The sequence below is a fragment of the Leptopilina heterotoma genome, unplaced genomic scaffold (assembly GCF_015476425.1).
Source record: "Leptopilina heterotoma isolate Lh14 unplaced genomic scaffold, ASM1547642v1 Lhet_18, whole genome shotgun sequence".
Classification (NCBI taxonomy): Eukaryota; Metazoa; Arthropoda; class Insecta; order Hymenoptera; family Figitidae; genus Leptopilina; species Leptopilina heterotoma.
In genome coordinates, this window is record NW_025110896.1 from 3,807,876 (window position 1) to 3,822,511 (window position 14,636).

Below are 14,636 nucleotides of genomic sequence, written 5' to 3' on the forward strand. Positions count from 1 at the left end.
TAGACCTTGCCGTGGTGGCGGGGCTTTTCACTAAAGGACAACCAACAGGGTGGTTCCCTGATTTAAAAAAAAAAAAAATATGAACATGACTAAGAGTGTTATTGAATTACCCCAAGGAGGAGCCCCGAAAGGGGACAATACTCCCGTCGGTCTTACCGAGACCGTCGCAGGCCCCACGGATTTGGGGGGGGGCAAAATGTAAAAGAAAATATAGGTAATTTTGAGGCAAATGTCATGGAGCAATTTCGGATTATCCCGGAAGTTCTTGATGCTATGCGCCAGGCCTGCAAACGTCAGAAGAACGTAAATAAAGGCGTTCAGAACGGTATTGAGGATGTAGCAAGGGCGGTCGAAATGATTCGCAGTAACCTGCGATTTATCCCCGAGCCCTTTATAATCCCAGAGCCAACAAACGCGAACTGTGTAACACCACCACAGAAGCGTGCTGCGGAGGGTCCGAGCGGTGCAATTAATGATAAGAAGCGCCGAAAAAACGGGAATAGTCCGGACGCGAGTCCACATCCTGATGGCCAGTTTGAGAAGAGGAAGCGCGAGGACGTACCTGCGCAAACTCTTCCGTTGGAGCCAAGTAGTGGAGGAGCAACAGAGCAAAAAGTCAAAGAGACTTACGCTTTAGTTGCCTCAGAGAATGCCTCAGTAGATGGCGACGGCTTTTCCGTTGTCATCAAGGAAAAGCCAAAGGCCAAAAATAAGGCCTCAATAAAGAAAGACGAGAGGGAGCCCCAGAAGTATCCCTTAAAGCCGAGAAATGCAGAGGCAGTAAGGATCTCAGCGAAAAACCCAAAGGCTATTGCTGAAATCGTGACAGAAATGAAACGCTCTGTGAGGTGAAGTGTTTTCGGGGGCTCTGGCCTCGGCCTCACATGGTAGGGCCAGGGTTACGGCTCTTGTAAATAAGAGGTGTCTGGAATTGAACGGCCTCGATGAAACTACGACTGAGGAGGATGTAGTTTCAGTTTTGAGGGAGAAATTTGGGAAGCCTGACACGGACATAGTGTGCAGACTTCTGCCACGTTTTAGTGGCACAAAAGTCGCGTTGGCCCGCCTGGCAGAGACTGATAGTCAGACTCTGCTCAAGATCGGCAAAGTAAGAATAGGATAGCTAAACGTCCAAGTCAGAGAGCATTTAGAAGTTGTGAGGTGCCTAAAGTGCCTTACATATGGACACGTGACCCGATCATGCAAAGGCCCCGATAGAACTAAAAACTGTCGGAGATGCGGCGGTGAGGGTCACATGGCAAAGAACTGTTCTGTCGAACAACCTAAGTGCACAGATTAAAACATGCACAGATTTAGGGAAGACAGATATTGTCCATATCTCCGGGAAAAGCTCTTGCCCGGTTTACAGGGAATTGCTGCAGAGGCTTAAAAAGGCAAATCCTTAAAGTTTCTGAAGGTCAACCTGCACACCTGCAGGACGGTGCAGGCCCTCCTGATGCAGACGGTCAAGGAAAAAGGGATCGATATCCTGTTCTGCAGCGAGCAACGTAGGAAGAACGATCTCGCTCCCTGGTACCAGAATAAATCAGGTAGGGCCGCTGTCCAAGTGTGCAATCCTGAGCTGCGGGTTGCCAGGTACCTGGAAACGAGCAGTGGATTCGTTTGGGTAGAGGTTTCGGGCATACGTATGTACAGCTGCTACTTCTCGCCAAACGATGCACTGACGAACTTTGAAGCTGACATTCAGCAACTCGAGTCGAGTTTTAGAGAATCCAGGTTGGATGTACTCGTCACCGGGGATTTGAATGCTAAGTCGCCGGGGTGGGGCGAGTCAAGGCTCGATAAAAGAGGCAGAGTAATCGGAGAAATGGTCTCCAGGAGCAATTTAACAATTGTGAACCGGGGAAGGACATGGACGTTTAGGAGAGGTGCAATTGGATCGATCATTGATCTTACGATTGCATCATCTCCTCTATTCAGACGCATAAGCGAATGGCGAGTCTCTGAGGAGTATACCCCAAGTGACCACCAGTACATCGAGTTTTCAGTCTCAGTGGGAGACACAGGAAATGGCGGAAGACAGGAAGCACCGTGTCGAAAACGCCTCTCCTGGAATGTGAAGAAAATCAATAAGGAGAAATTTTTCCGATCCCTGGAAGAATCCCGCCTCATTGAGGAATTGGGTTGGGTACAGAGGCCAAATACCCTGGATGCAGAGGGACGAGCGGTGATGAAAACCATCACCGCTGCCTGCGATGCATCTATGCCGCGTCGCGGGTGTACCGCTTCACGTAAAAGCTCGGTGCACTGGTGGTCGGATGCGCTGGCCTCCTTGCGGAAAGCGTGCTTCAAAGCTAAAAGGAATTATACCCGTTCTAAGGGAGATCTTTTGCTAAAGGAAGTATTTAAGGAGGCCAAGAAAAGCCTGAAAAAAGAGATTCGAACGTCACAACGCCGTTGCTGGAAAGACCTAATTGATGATGTCGAGAAGGATCCATGGGGTCTGGCTTTTAAAATCGTTACTAAGAAATTAGGAACGAGGCAAAAAACCCTCCGGCCTGGACAATCCCGATTGGGTCAGAAGGATTATAAAAGCTCTATTCCCTCCTGCAGAACCGTGGGTTAGGAAGAACTGGAGTACCTGTGAAGTCGGTGAGGAGGAACTCTTCACTCTTACAGAATTGAGAAATGCAGGTAGAAGATTGAAAACAGGCAAGGCGCCTAGAATCGATGGGATAAGTAACGAGATCCTAAAATTGGTTATCGACACTTCACCCCAGATTCTGCTCCGATGTTTCAATCTTTGCCTTGAGAAAGGAGAGTTCTTCCGCGACTGGAAGCGGCAGAGGCTAGTCCTCCTAAGAAAAGGCGAAAAACCTCTAGATAAAGTCTCGTCGTACAGGCCTATATGCCTGCTAGATACGATGGGTAAACTTCTAGAGGATATGGTTCTGCAGAGAATGCAAACCCACTTGACCGGAGAGAATAGTCTATCCGATTACCAATTTGGTTTCCGCAAAGGCTGGTCCACGGTTGATGCCATTCAGGCGGTTGTGGACATAGCCAAAGCGGGAAAAAACAAATCGGGACCAAAGAAGAAAAAGGGCTTCTGCGCATTGGTGGCTATTGACATACATAACGCGTTTAACTCCGCATGATGGAAAGATCTCATCCAGTCGATGATGGAGAAGAGAATACCGCCCTACTTGTTGCGGATAACGAATGATTATCTTAGCGACAGGTGGGTAATCTATGAAGGGGACAACTGGACTCTGAAGGAAGAGATGCAAAGTGGTGCTCCCAAGGCTCGAGGGTGGGACCATTCGTGTGGAATGTATCCTACGATAACTTCTTGCGAATGGGTCTACCTGAAGGTGCCGTCATCATCGGCTTTGCGGACGATGCGTTGGTCGTGTGCTCAGCCGAAAGCGAGGAAGCCCTTGGGACATTGGTGAACGAATGTCTGCGGCGAGTTAAAAGCTGGCTGGATGCCAGAGGTCTTCAAATGGCCTTGGAAAAAACCGAAGCTCTGCTCGTCACAGACAGACGTGGTTATAGTGTCCCACGAATCGTGATAGACGAATTCGAGGTCAAGTGGAGTAACCATATTAAGTATTTAGGAGTGGAGCTCGATGAAAAGTTAAACTTACATCACCATATAGTGACGGCCTTGAACAAAGCGATAGAGTGTGCGTCAGGCTTGGCATGGCTCATGCCAAACGTTCGCGGACCGCGTGAAAGGAAAAGGAGACTGGTGGTTAGTGTTGCCCACTCTGAGCTGTTTTACGCAGCAGCAGCGTAGGCTCCCTCACTTAAAATAAGAAGCAAAACCATTTGCGATAATATGCTGTCTGCGCAGAGATGTGTTACCACCCGTATCGTCTCTGCGTATAAGACGGTCTCGACGAGTGCTGTGTAAGTGTCCCGCCGGCAGATCTTATGGCAAGGGAAAGGGAGGAAATATTTCTTCTTTTTAAAAGAAGAAATAATCCCGAGTACCTAGAGGAAGAAAGACTTATAAAGGACCGCATCCGTAAATACGCGCACGGAAAAAAATTTTTACTGTGGGGAACAGCTAATTTCGAAAATAAATAACATAAAGAATCTATTCAACTAATTCAGTGAATGATTCCCAATGCAGTAGTCAAACTGTTTCTCTGATATAGAGAAAATGAATTTCACTGGTCAGCCATATTGGAAATATTTGACAGTTTACCATTCTCATAGAAATTTCTTTAAAATCACAAATGTCAAATTTACATTTTTTACCTCTAAATACGTATTAATTTACTAATTTTACATTTTATTAGTTATAATATAAAAAATATAATTAATAGAATTTGAATATACGCTTTGAACATTAATTTAAAAATGTTTTCATTCAAGTGTTATTTTGAGGTTATGTTGTTTTCAAAAGGTAACGCAAGAAATATCATTTTCGCTGGATCAGCGAAAATGGATTATCGATGGAGCCAAATCAGTGAAACTTATAGCTATTATAGTGATTGTTATCTCTACTTTAGTAGAGCTTTTTTTAGCGTGCGAGAAACAGACTTATCGAGACATGGCAGGACTGATGGGATAGGGAGGAAAAGGGCAGATGGACCTATCGTCTGATTCCAACACTCACCACCTGGATAAACCGAAAGCATGGAGAAGTCTCCTATTATTTAACACAGGCGCTCACAGGTCACGGGTGTTTTAACTCGTACCTGTGTCGCTTTAAATTACGCGAGGACGAGGTGTGTGCGTACTGCCAGTTCGCTGAGGACAACGCGGAGCACACCCTCTTCTCATGCAAGAGATGGGACTTGGAGAGGCAAGCCATGTTCGACGGTGTTAACTGTCAGGTTACACCGGAGAACATGGTATCGCTGATGACCCAGTCAGAGGAGAATTGGCGGCAAGTCGAGAACTTCGTAATCTCGGTTATGTCGAGGAAAGATCTCGACGGCCGCCAAAAAGCGTAATTTAAACAGCTTTTAATTTGTTTGTTCGTTTCTTATTAATTTATTTTGTGTTTTATTTGTCCTTATACAATTTTAATTCATTATGTGATTTATTTGTCCTTATACATTTTTTAAAATTTGTTTTATGTTTGTATTTGTCTTTATACAGTTTTATGTTTTCAATATTATATACGCGTTTATTTTTTCTTTTTTTTTATATATCCGTTTACAATTTTATCTTTTGACATTTTACACTTAATTAAACATTTGTTTTTTTTTATTATTGTTGTGCTGTTAATTCCGCTTTTGTATTAAAATAGTTTTAAATTTTAACTATTAACGCAGGAGAACCGCAGACAAACAACAAAGTTGCAGCAGCGATAGAGTTGGAGCGCCTCCCTCGAAGGCTAAAGTCTTACGACAGTTCCGAGGAAGGGTAAAGGGATCCAAAAGAAGGGTTATGGGTTTTAGTGGGTCGGGCTGGCAGTAGGTCGCCAGTTTATTTAATTTACTATTTTATACATTTATTTTTCATTTTGTTTTTATATTTCCTTTTGTTTTATCATACCAACCCCACATAACCTTGGAGTGCGGAATTCAAGGTATTTGTACGCAGATTTCCCAAAAGTCCCTAAGCAAAAAAAAAATCGTTGCAGTAAATTATAAAATTATTGTAGCCTGAATCTCAATTAAACATTATTATTTCTGTAATTTATGGAAATTTTTAAGGTAATTAATGGAAATTTATACAGTAATTTATAAGAAAAAATTAAATTAATTAATTTATAATTAAATAAAAAATTTAATTTTAGAAAAAAAAAATTCTTCTTCTTCTTCTTCTTTCTTTTAATTTATAGAAATTTTCGCAATAAATAATAAAAATATGTTCCGCATAAGTTACAATTAAAAATTTTGGATTTCAGTCATTTATGAAAATTTTCGAGGTAATTTATAAACATTCTGACGACAATTTATAAAACTATGTAAAACACATAAACGAGAACTAAAAAATTTAACTTTGGTAATTTATGGAAATTTTCGCGGTAGTTTATAAACATTTTGACGATAATTTATGAAACTATGTAGAACACAAACGAGAACTAAAAAATTTATCGTCGGTAATTTATGGTAATTTATGGAAATTTATGCGATAACTTATAAACATTTTGACGATAGTTTACAGAAATATGTAAAACACAAATTCCCGTGTAGAAAAATTTCGTGGCGCTAGCTAGCAGCGCTAGACTACTTGTAAATTTACCATGTATCTAGCACTGCTAGCTAGCACCAAGAAATTTTTCTACACGGGTTAGAACTAAAAAATTAAACGTCGGTAATTTAGGGTAATTTATGGATATTTTAGAGGTAATTTATGGAAATTTATTAAGTAATTTACGGTAAATTTACTATGATATAGTTTATAACAAGTTTTGTTATTTTTCTTTATGTATCGTAACACTAAACTTGCAGCAGTTTCTTGATAATCCAATGCCAGTGGAAATTCTGTTTCAATTTTTTTTTAATTTTTAGAAACATTATTAATTATTTTTTATTGAAAATTATAAATAATATTTCATTATTAATTTAATTTTTTGAATTTAGATTAATTAAATAATAATTTAACTAAATTACACAGTTAAACACTCATTATTAATTAAAAGTTGTTGTTGTTTTAAGTGCAGATTACAGGAAAAATATAGCGAACCCGATTGACGGACATATTTGCGAACTAGGAGGGAAAGAAATTCAATTTTTTCGAAAAAATTGAAAAAATTACCCTGTCCCCCCCCTTAACTTTTACAAATCTCAACATTATGAGCTGAAATTCGGTAAGGATTTTCAGTTTTAAGTGCAGATTACAGGAAAAATATAGCGAACCCGATTGACGGACATATTTGCGAACCAGGAGGGAAAGAAATTGAATTTTTTCAAAAAAATTGCAAAAAATGACCCTGTCCCCCCTTCTTAATTTTTACAAATCTCAACCTGGTGAGCTGAAATTCGGTAGGGATCTTCATATGTGGACGTCCACATGAAAAGGGCCCATATTGGAACTATTGGAGTTATCTATATGGGCGTATTCCTGGCAAAATTTGGAAAATTTTGAGTGGTTTTAGAACTTTTTTTGTTAAAAATTCGCTGAGTTACGGAATTTAAAATTTTAGAACGCCAAAGACCTCAATTCGAGAAAAACGGAATTAAAGATTGCGATACAAACTAATTGTTGTATCTCTGGTTCTTCTGGGAAGTTATTCAGATAAGAATTGTTTACAGTCCAGGACACCTCAAAGATAAAAAATCAAGAGGTTTTAAATTTTTACACACCTCTATTTTTAAAATACGATTACTTTTGCAAATGACCGACAAAAAAGGCCCTTTTCATTTTTCTAAAGAACCAATGAAATCAAACAGTTAAATTATCGATAAATTAATGCAAACCGCATTATTCGACTTGAAAAAACATGTAGATTGATAATAAAAAATAAAAAAAAATTAAGATTTTGCTCCAAAATTACTAAATTGCGATTATCTCGAAAACTAGAACCGACAATATGGGCCCTTTTCATGTGGACGTCCACATATATATTTATATATATATTTTATATTATTATATAATAATACATACATATATATATATATATATATATATATATATATATATATATATATATATATATATATATATTATATATATATTTTCTGTTATTTGTAAATAAAACATAAGAATCCAATATGGATTTTTATAGTTTTTTTTGTAATCTACATGTAATAAAAATACATATGTGACGCTCCACAAGAAAAGGGACCTTATGACAAGAGTAAATAAGGTCCCTTTTCTCATGGAGCGTCACATATGTATACCGAATTTCAGCTCAATAGGTTTATATATATGTTAATTTTAATCAATCATATTTCTTATATATGTATATTTTTATAAAAAATGAGTTTTGTTTTGATGTACGGAACCCTCGATCTTAGTGCGAGTGCAACTCGCACTTGTCCGATTTTTCATTTATGATTCACATATATATTGCACAAAACTACCTATCCAAAAATACAAAGCTCATATAAATAGGATAATTTTGACAGAGTTATACTGGATAATGTAAAAATCGTTTCAACTCACCTCGGTCTCCCCTAGATATTGTGTTATTAAATGAGGACGGCAGTATGCAATCAGTGAAGTACTCCTTTATAGAATAATATGTGCCAATACGCTACACGGAAAAAAATAGTCGCAGAAATTTTCAGCGACTAATCGAAGACTCTCGGATATGAACGAATCTTTTATAGACTTTTAGAAATGTTCTACGATTTTAGCAGAAATTCTCCAAAAAAAGTCGAGGACTTTCTAGAAACCTAGTAGCGGAAAACAGTCTCGGAATTATTCTAACACTTCATAGAAGGTTTCGTCGACGAGTCGCGGAAAATGGTGCGCACAAAAGTTGCGCGCGTTAAAACCAATAAACACTGTTTTTTTAACATTTTTTTTAACAATTTATGACAATTGATTGTCAAGATTATTATTATTTTTATTATTCAATGTGTCGATATTAATATATACATTAAAAAATTCTAAATAATTTCCGCGACTGTCAATTAAAAATTAGAACGCTGTAGAGTAAATTCAGGTTTGTAATTTTCCGCGACTGTGGCGGAATCGGTTACATGCACGTGGAGTCTTCATTTTCCTCGACAGTCGCGGAAAGTTTCTTCAAATGTAGTCTATTTCTTCAAAAACTGTGAATATGATTTTTAAAACACTTTCCACTAAATCCGAGACTCTTCAACAAAGTCGAGGAAAATTTCCGCGACTTATTTTTTCCGTGTATATAGTAGGTATTAGAAGTTTCATATCTGAACACTTTACGACTCAAAAGTTAATAATAAAAGTGAATGTTGCACAATTTTGGTACTCAGTCCAGTTCTTTCAAAAAATTCACGCAGTGCACATAAAGTAGATACCTACTCGAAAACTAAAAGTTATTCTCTCTCTCACACACTAATGGTCATTCAAGTATCTTACCGTTTCACTTACTCTTAACTACATTATTCAGTGCAATTAAGTTAAGGGGGGGGGGGTATAGTTAATTCGGTGAAAAAAGCATGTTTTTTAGAATTTTCTTTTGGCGATACGCAGAAAGTTAATTTATTTTATCGCTTTGCATATAATATTGCAACATTTGAACAATATTTCTCTAAATTTTAATTTCAAAATGTTAAGAATTGAGCGAGATAATGAGATTTTTCTCAGGCGCCTCCAAAAAAAATTGATTTGCGATGTACACTCTAACTCGCAACAGAATCATCTAAAACAAAAAAATCAAAGTGCATTTGTTAAAAGAGATGTTTTTTTGAGGTAACATCGGGAGAATTAAAATTAGCAATTAAAAAAATATATTAAAATCATTTGATAAAAAAAAATAACTAAAAGAAATTAAAGTATTGTATATCTAATATTGTAAACAATACACGCAGAAAAATAGTTGGATACAGTATACTATGTGTTGGATACCCCAGCTATTTTAGATAGTGTCTGGAGCGCGATCTATTTAGTTGGACAGGACAACCAATTTAATTGGATTCTTAGATGTTGGATGTGCTATCCAATTCTGTTGGATAGGGGAGCCAATTTGTTTTGTGAACTGTCTATTTTTTTGTTATCACTACTTTTAAGTTGGATAATGCAATTATTTTCTAATAGTGAAATAATCATTTATATTTTACATATTTAATTAAATTTACACATGAATATTAATAAAATTATGTGTTTATTTAATTTTACTAATTTAATTCTTATTGAATGTTTTAGATATAATTAAGATTTAAATATCATTAGTTATCACTGAAAATTAATTCTCTTTATGATTTTTTTACTTTAAAATTAACAAACATAACCTAAAAATGTTTTCCGCGTTAGGTATTCCTCATCGTGGAGCGGTTGTTCCTCATCACAAATAAATCAATTTATCAAAATCATATTCTCTTTAAGAGATAATAGTGTTTCATAATCTATAAGATTCTCTGTAAAAGCGAAGACAGAATTTTACAAACTTTGATTTCAATTTTGCTACTTTATTACTTAACACTTTCACTTTCACTTAGTCACTTTCGTTTAACAATGTTATTAAATGTTCACAGTTTGTTGGCGCGATTATTTTCAAAAAATTTATCGTGTTTTCGTCCATTATAGTATTTTCGTCTTGACAGTTCACGTTCACGCACGAAATTGTCGGAATCAAGTCGCAACTTCTTGACAGCGCATGCGCATCATAGGAATCGGGACTTACAAATTTCAGTTGGCTGCTACATCCAACTCGTTGGAAACCGTATCCAACTAAATAGATATAATGACTAATCATAAGTATAAATTTAAAATTGTCACTGGAACCAACGCCGTTTGATCATATATGATTTTACATAGATATAACAGCTAATTTCCTTCTATCCAATAAAAATTGGATGTATTATCCAACCTTTTTTTTGCGTGTACTTTAATTTCTTTTAGTTATTTTTTTTATCAAATGATTTTAATATATTTTTTTAATTGTTTATTTTAATTCTACCAATTACCGATAAATGTTGCAAGTATTGTTTTAATATTTGTGTACGGAATCCGCCATTGCAGTGCGAGTTCAACTCGCTCCTGTCCAATTTTTTTCATCTCTAAGGTGCCCTACTGGACTGTAAACAATTCTTATTTGAATAACTTACCAGAAGAACCAGAGATTTTGATGTTAGAGTCTTATTTGTTTTTGTACTCATAGAAATGAAAAATTCGATATTTCGTGAAATTTTTCGTCACAGAGACTGTTAAAAAATTTTAAATAAGTTTAATTTCTATTCTTTTTCTTCAAATAATGCAATAAAATTATACCCAATCGTTAACCTTGTAAAAAATGGTTTATAATTTTAAAAAAACCTCCTTTTTAGAAAAGGGCCCATTTTGTCGAATTTTCGTATTTTTCAAAATGGAGGGGGGGGGGTGGTTTTAAAAATTTTAAACCTATTGGTTTTTCATCTTTAAGGTGCTCTGGACTGGAAAAAATTCTTATCTGAATAACTTCCTAGAAGAACCAGAGATATCACCATCAATTGGTATCGCAATCTTTAATTTCGTTTTTTTTGAAATGAGGTTTTGGCGTTCTAAGCTTTGAAATTCTGTAACTCATCGATTTTTTCACCAAAAAAGTTCTATGACCACTCAAAATTTTCCAAATTTTGCAAGAAATTCGCCCATATAGATAAAGTCCAATAGTGCCAAAATGGACAATATACATTGTTGTAGAAGTCGCCTTTATGCCAGAATTGTTCGCAGAAGTGTCGTATATGTATTTTAATACCGTACTTCTTCTTTGTGTCATTAAGCCAATTATCCTTACTTAGCGGTCACGGGAACCCCGGCGAATGGCAATTATAAATGTTTTATCGTACCGGTCTATCTAACACTGTTGGATGTTTATACGTTTGTATAGACGCACACGGAGAGAAGAAGAAGATAAGTCGTTAACCGACTCGCGTAAGTAACCACTTGTACTTACTTGCTTACTTGCACCTACTTCCGAGGAGACAATCGTAACAGAGAAGCGCCTTCCCTCACATTGCCTCCTCCGAAAAAAACCAACATATATGTACTTTTTCTCAAAAAAAGGAAAAAACTTTATATTTTCCCCCATACTTGTAGAGTACCCGGGAATTTTAGATTTTACCTTGTCTTGCTTGAAGACGAGGAAAAAAGTTGAAATTAATTACAATCGAGACAATTTCTGTCGACGCATTTTCTTCCCAAGAGCGCCTTCTCTTGGGATAATTATTCCTTCATTCATTTCGTTCTTCATTCTGAAGTCTATTTTCTGTATAAACTTCTCTTATTAGCGAATTCAAATGTTTTGTAGAAATTGTGCTGTTGACCATGCTTTTATTTTGTTTATTATTACAAATACGTTTCTTCAAAAAATTTTATTATTAACTTTTAATACTTAGTAAATAGTACATTCTCATCTTTTTTGACTTTTTCAACTTATTTTAATAAATTTGCTATTTTTTCAATTTTTTTTACAAATTTTCCAAGGCTTTTAGCACAAAAAACAAACTTTTGTCTTACACTGAGAAAAATAGAGTTTGAAAAACTGGGAGTCAATATTGAAAAAACTGGACTCAGTCCAGTAAAAGTACATTAATTCATTTCCATCAAGCATCTTAGGGTGTTGCGTATAGTGGATAGAGGGTCTTAGTTCCAAATGTCACTGTAAAGAGCATTGAAACACAGGCGAAGATTATAAGGCGCGCTGCAGTGTGCATAGTAGAGAAACTGGACTCAGTCCCCTACTTCGAAATTTTCACAATAAAGGAACGCAGGCGCGGAACCTGTCAAAATAAATGGCCGACGCGACGCGAAACGAGTGTTTCCTTGTATTCACTTCGTCAATTTTATATAAAAAAAACAATAACCAATCATTAAAAAAAAGAAAAATATGTTAAATGCACTCTTTATATATTCATATTCATTAATTCACAAGTTTTATTCTTCCCACATTTTCATACTTACAATTAACAACCAAGTGCATCGGAAAATCTTACAATCATACGGAATTGAACACCTACCTAAACATACAACTAAATATACGCATATTTATAAATCGCACGCTTTTACATTAAGCCTCTCGGCTACGCAATCGATGGGGGAAATTTCCTATTTAAGAAACATCCCTTACCAATGAAATAAATTAGATTATGCGTGGATTTTACTTTGTAATTAATGTAAGTATGGATGTCAACAATATTCATAAAATTGAATAAATAATATTGTCAACTAGTTTAAATTTGATACGGTTATTAGAATTTAATAATAAATAAATAAAAAACATTAATTTTTTCTTAATAACCTTGAAACCTTTTTTAAGTTTGACAGTTCTCATGGTAAATTTGATTATTCTTTTTTTTCGTGTACAAAATAGTGAATTGACCTTTAATGAAATGTATAATTAATTATTCTCACAGCAATATTTAATAATGTAATGAACTTAACTGCACTGCATAATAGTTGAGAGTAGTAAGAGTAAGTGAAACGGTAAGATAAGTGAACGACCATTAGTGTGAGAGAGAGAGAGAATAACTTGTGGTTTTCGAGTAGATATCTACTTTATGTGCACGGCCCCAGGTAGAAATTGACGACCGGGATGGTACCGGCCCGGTACAAACGGCGGATTATAAGTGCCGGGGCGGTACCGGCATAAGACCGCAATTTTCACCGTCTTGGTACCGGCAAATTGCCGGATGATAACTGCGGCAGGTATCCGGCATACGTACCGCGCCGGTACCGAATAATCCACCGGGGTGGTACTGGCCTGGTTATTGTTGGAAGGCATTTGGTGCCGGTTTATTACCGGCTGCACAACCGGCTAGGTACTGGTCCAGTACCGGCATAAGTCTGTTCATTCCACCGGCGCAGTACCGGTAAATTGCCTGATGATAACTTCGGTAGGTATCCGGCAACCGTACCGGGCCGGCACTAATAAATATCTGACGCAGTACCGGGCCGGCACTAAAAAACAACCTGTGTGGTACCGGGCCGGTTAAAAAAATTACATTTCAGTCTGATTGATTGTTTAATTATTATTATTATTATCAATGTTATTATTAATTTTAAATTGGAAACAGTAAATATATTAAATGCTGAAACAGAGAAACATAAACAATTATAGAAAAATCTGAAGACTCGAAGAATTGAACTCCGGACCCTGAGGCTGCAAAGTCGACACCACATCCGCTAACCTAAACCTGCATATGGAAAGCAAATTCAAAGTGAGCTTATAAAGTCCAACCGACATTCCACCTGGCAGCAGTACCGGGCCGGCACTAATATTCAACCGGTGCGGTACCGGGCCAGTATTTGTATTTCTAATTTATTTTAATTCAATTTAAATTATTAAAAATAAATAAATAAAAATAGTAATTATAAATAATAATAACCGCCCTATTCACCGGTTAAATACCGGGCCGGCACCAATAAGCAACCTACTCGGTATTAATATAATTGCCGGCACAACTAACTAATTAATTTATTATTAATAATTAAATTAATTAATAAATTAATTTTCAAATTTTTTTTCTTTTCTTTAATTCTTTTTCTAATAGTTTAACATTGGCAAACAACCGGGAGGACACTGGGTTAGTACTAATATTTTTGTCGGCAAAACTTCTGTGCCAGTAGAAAGCATTAAGTAAATTTTTGTGCTGGGCCGGTGCTGGGCCGGCACAAATATTATCACCGGAAAATCTCCTTCGTCCGTATAAAAACAAAACCAAATAGTAGTACCGTGCCGGTGCTGGGCCGGTACAAATATTATCACCGGCAAATCTCCTTGGGCGGTATAAACCAGAGCGAAATGACAGTACCGGGCCGGTGATACGCCGGTGCTGGGCCGGTACAAATATTATCACCGGCAAATCTCCTTCGGCGGTATAAAAACAGAAGTAAATTATAGTACCGGGCCGGTGCTGGGCCAGATATTTTTAATCAACCGGCCCGGTACACACTACCAGTACCGGTAGAAATCCACATTTACCACCGGGCCGGCACTGGGCCGGTATTTATTTAATATCCGGCCCGGTACCTTTTTGCCGGTACCGGCATATGTCCGACTTTACAACCGGTTCGGTACCATGCCGGTCGTTAGTGCTGGCACACCTCCAACTTTTCTGCCTGGGCCCGTGTGGAAAAAT

At 37.0% G+C, this 14,636-nt stretch overlaps 1 protein-coding gene across 1 annotated transcript; it reads left to right on the top strand.

The window, feature by feature from the left end:
• Positions 1 to 1,456: 1,456 nt before the first annotated feature.
• On the top strand, positions 1,457 to 2,587 carry LOC122499960. The gene has a single exon (XM_043608567.1). The coding sequence runs from the start codon at positions 1,457 to 1,459 to the stop codon at positions 2,585 to 2,587; it is 1,131 nt and encodes a 376-aa protein (XP_043464502.1).
• The last annotated feature ends 12,049 nt before the right edge of the window (positions 2,588 to 14,636 follow it).

Coding starts and splice junctions, on each gene's coding strand:
- LOC122499960 (XM_043608567.1), top strand. CDS start 1,457: ATGCAGACGGTCAAGGAAAAAGGGATCGATATCCTGTTCTGCAGCGAG.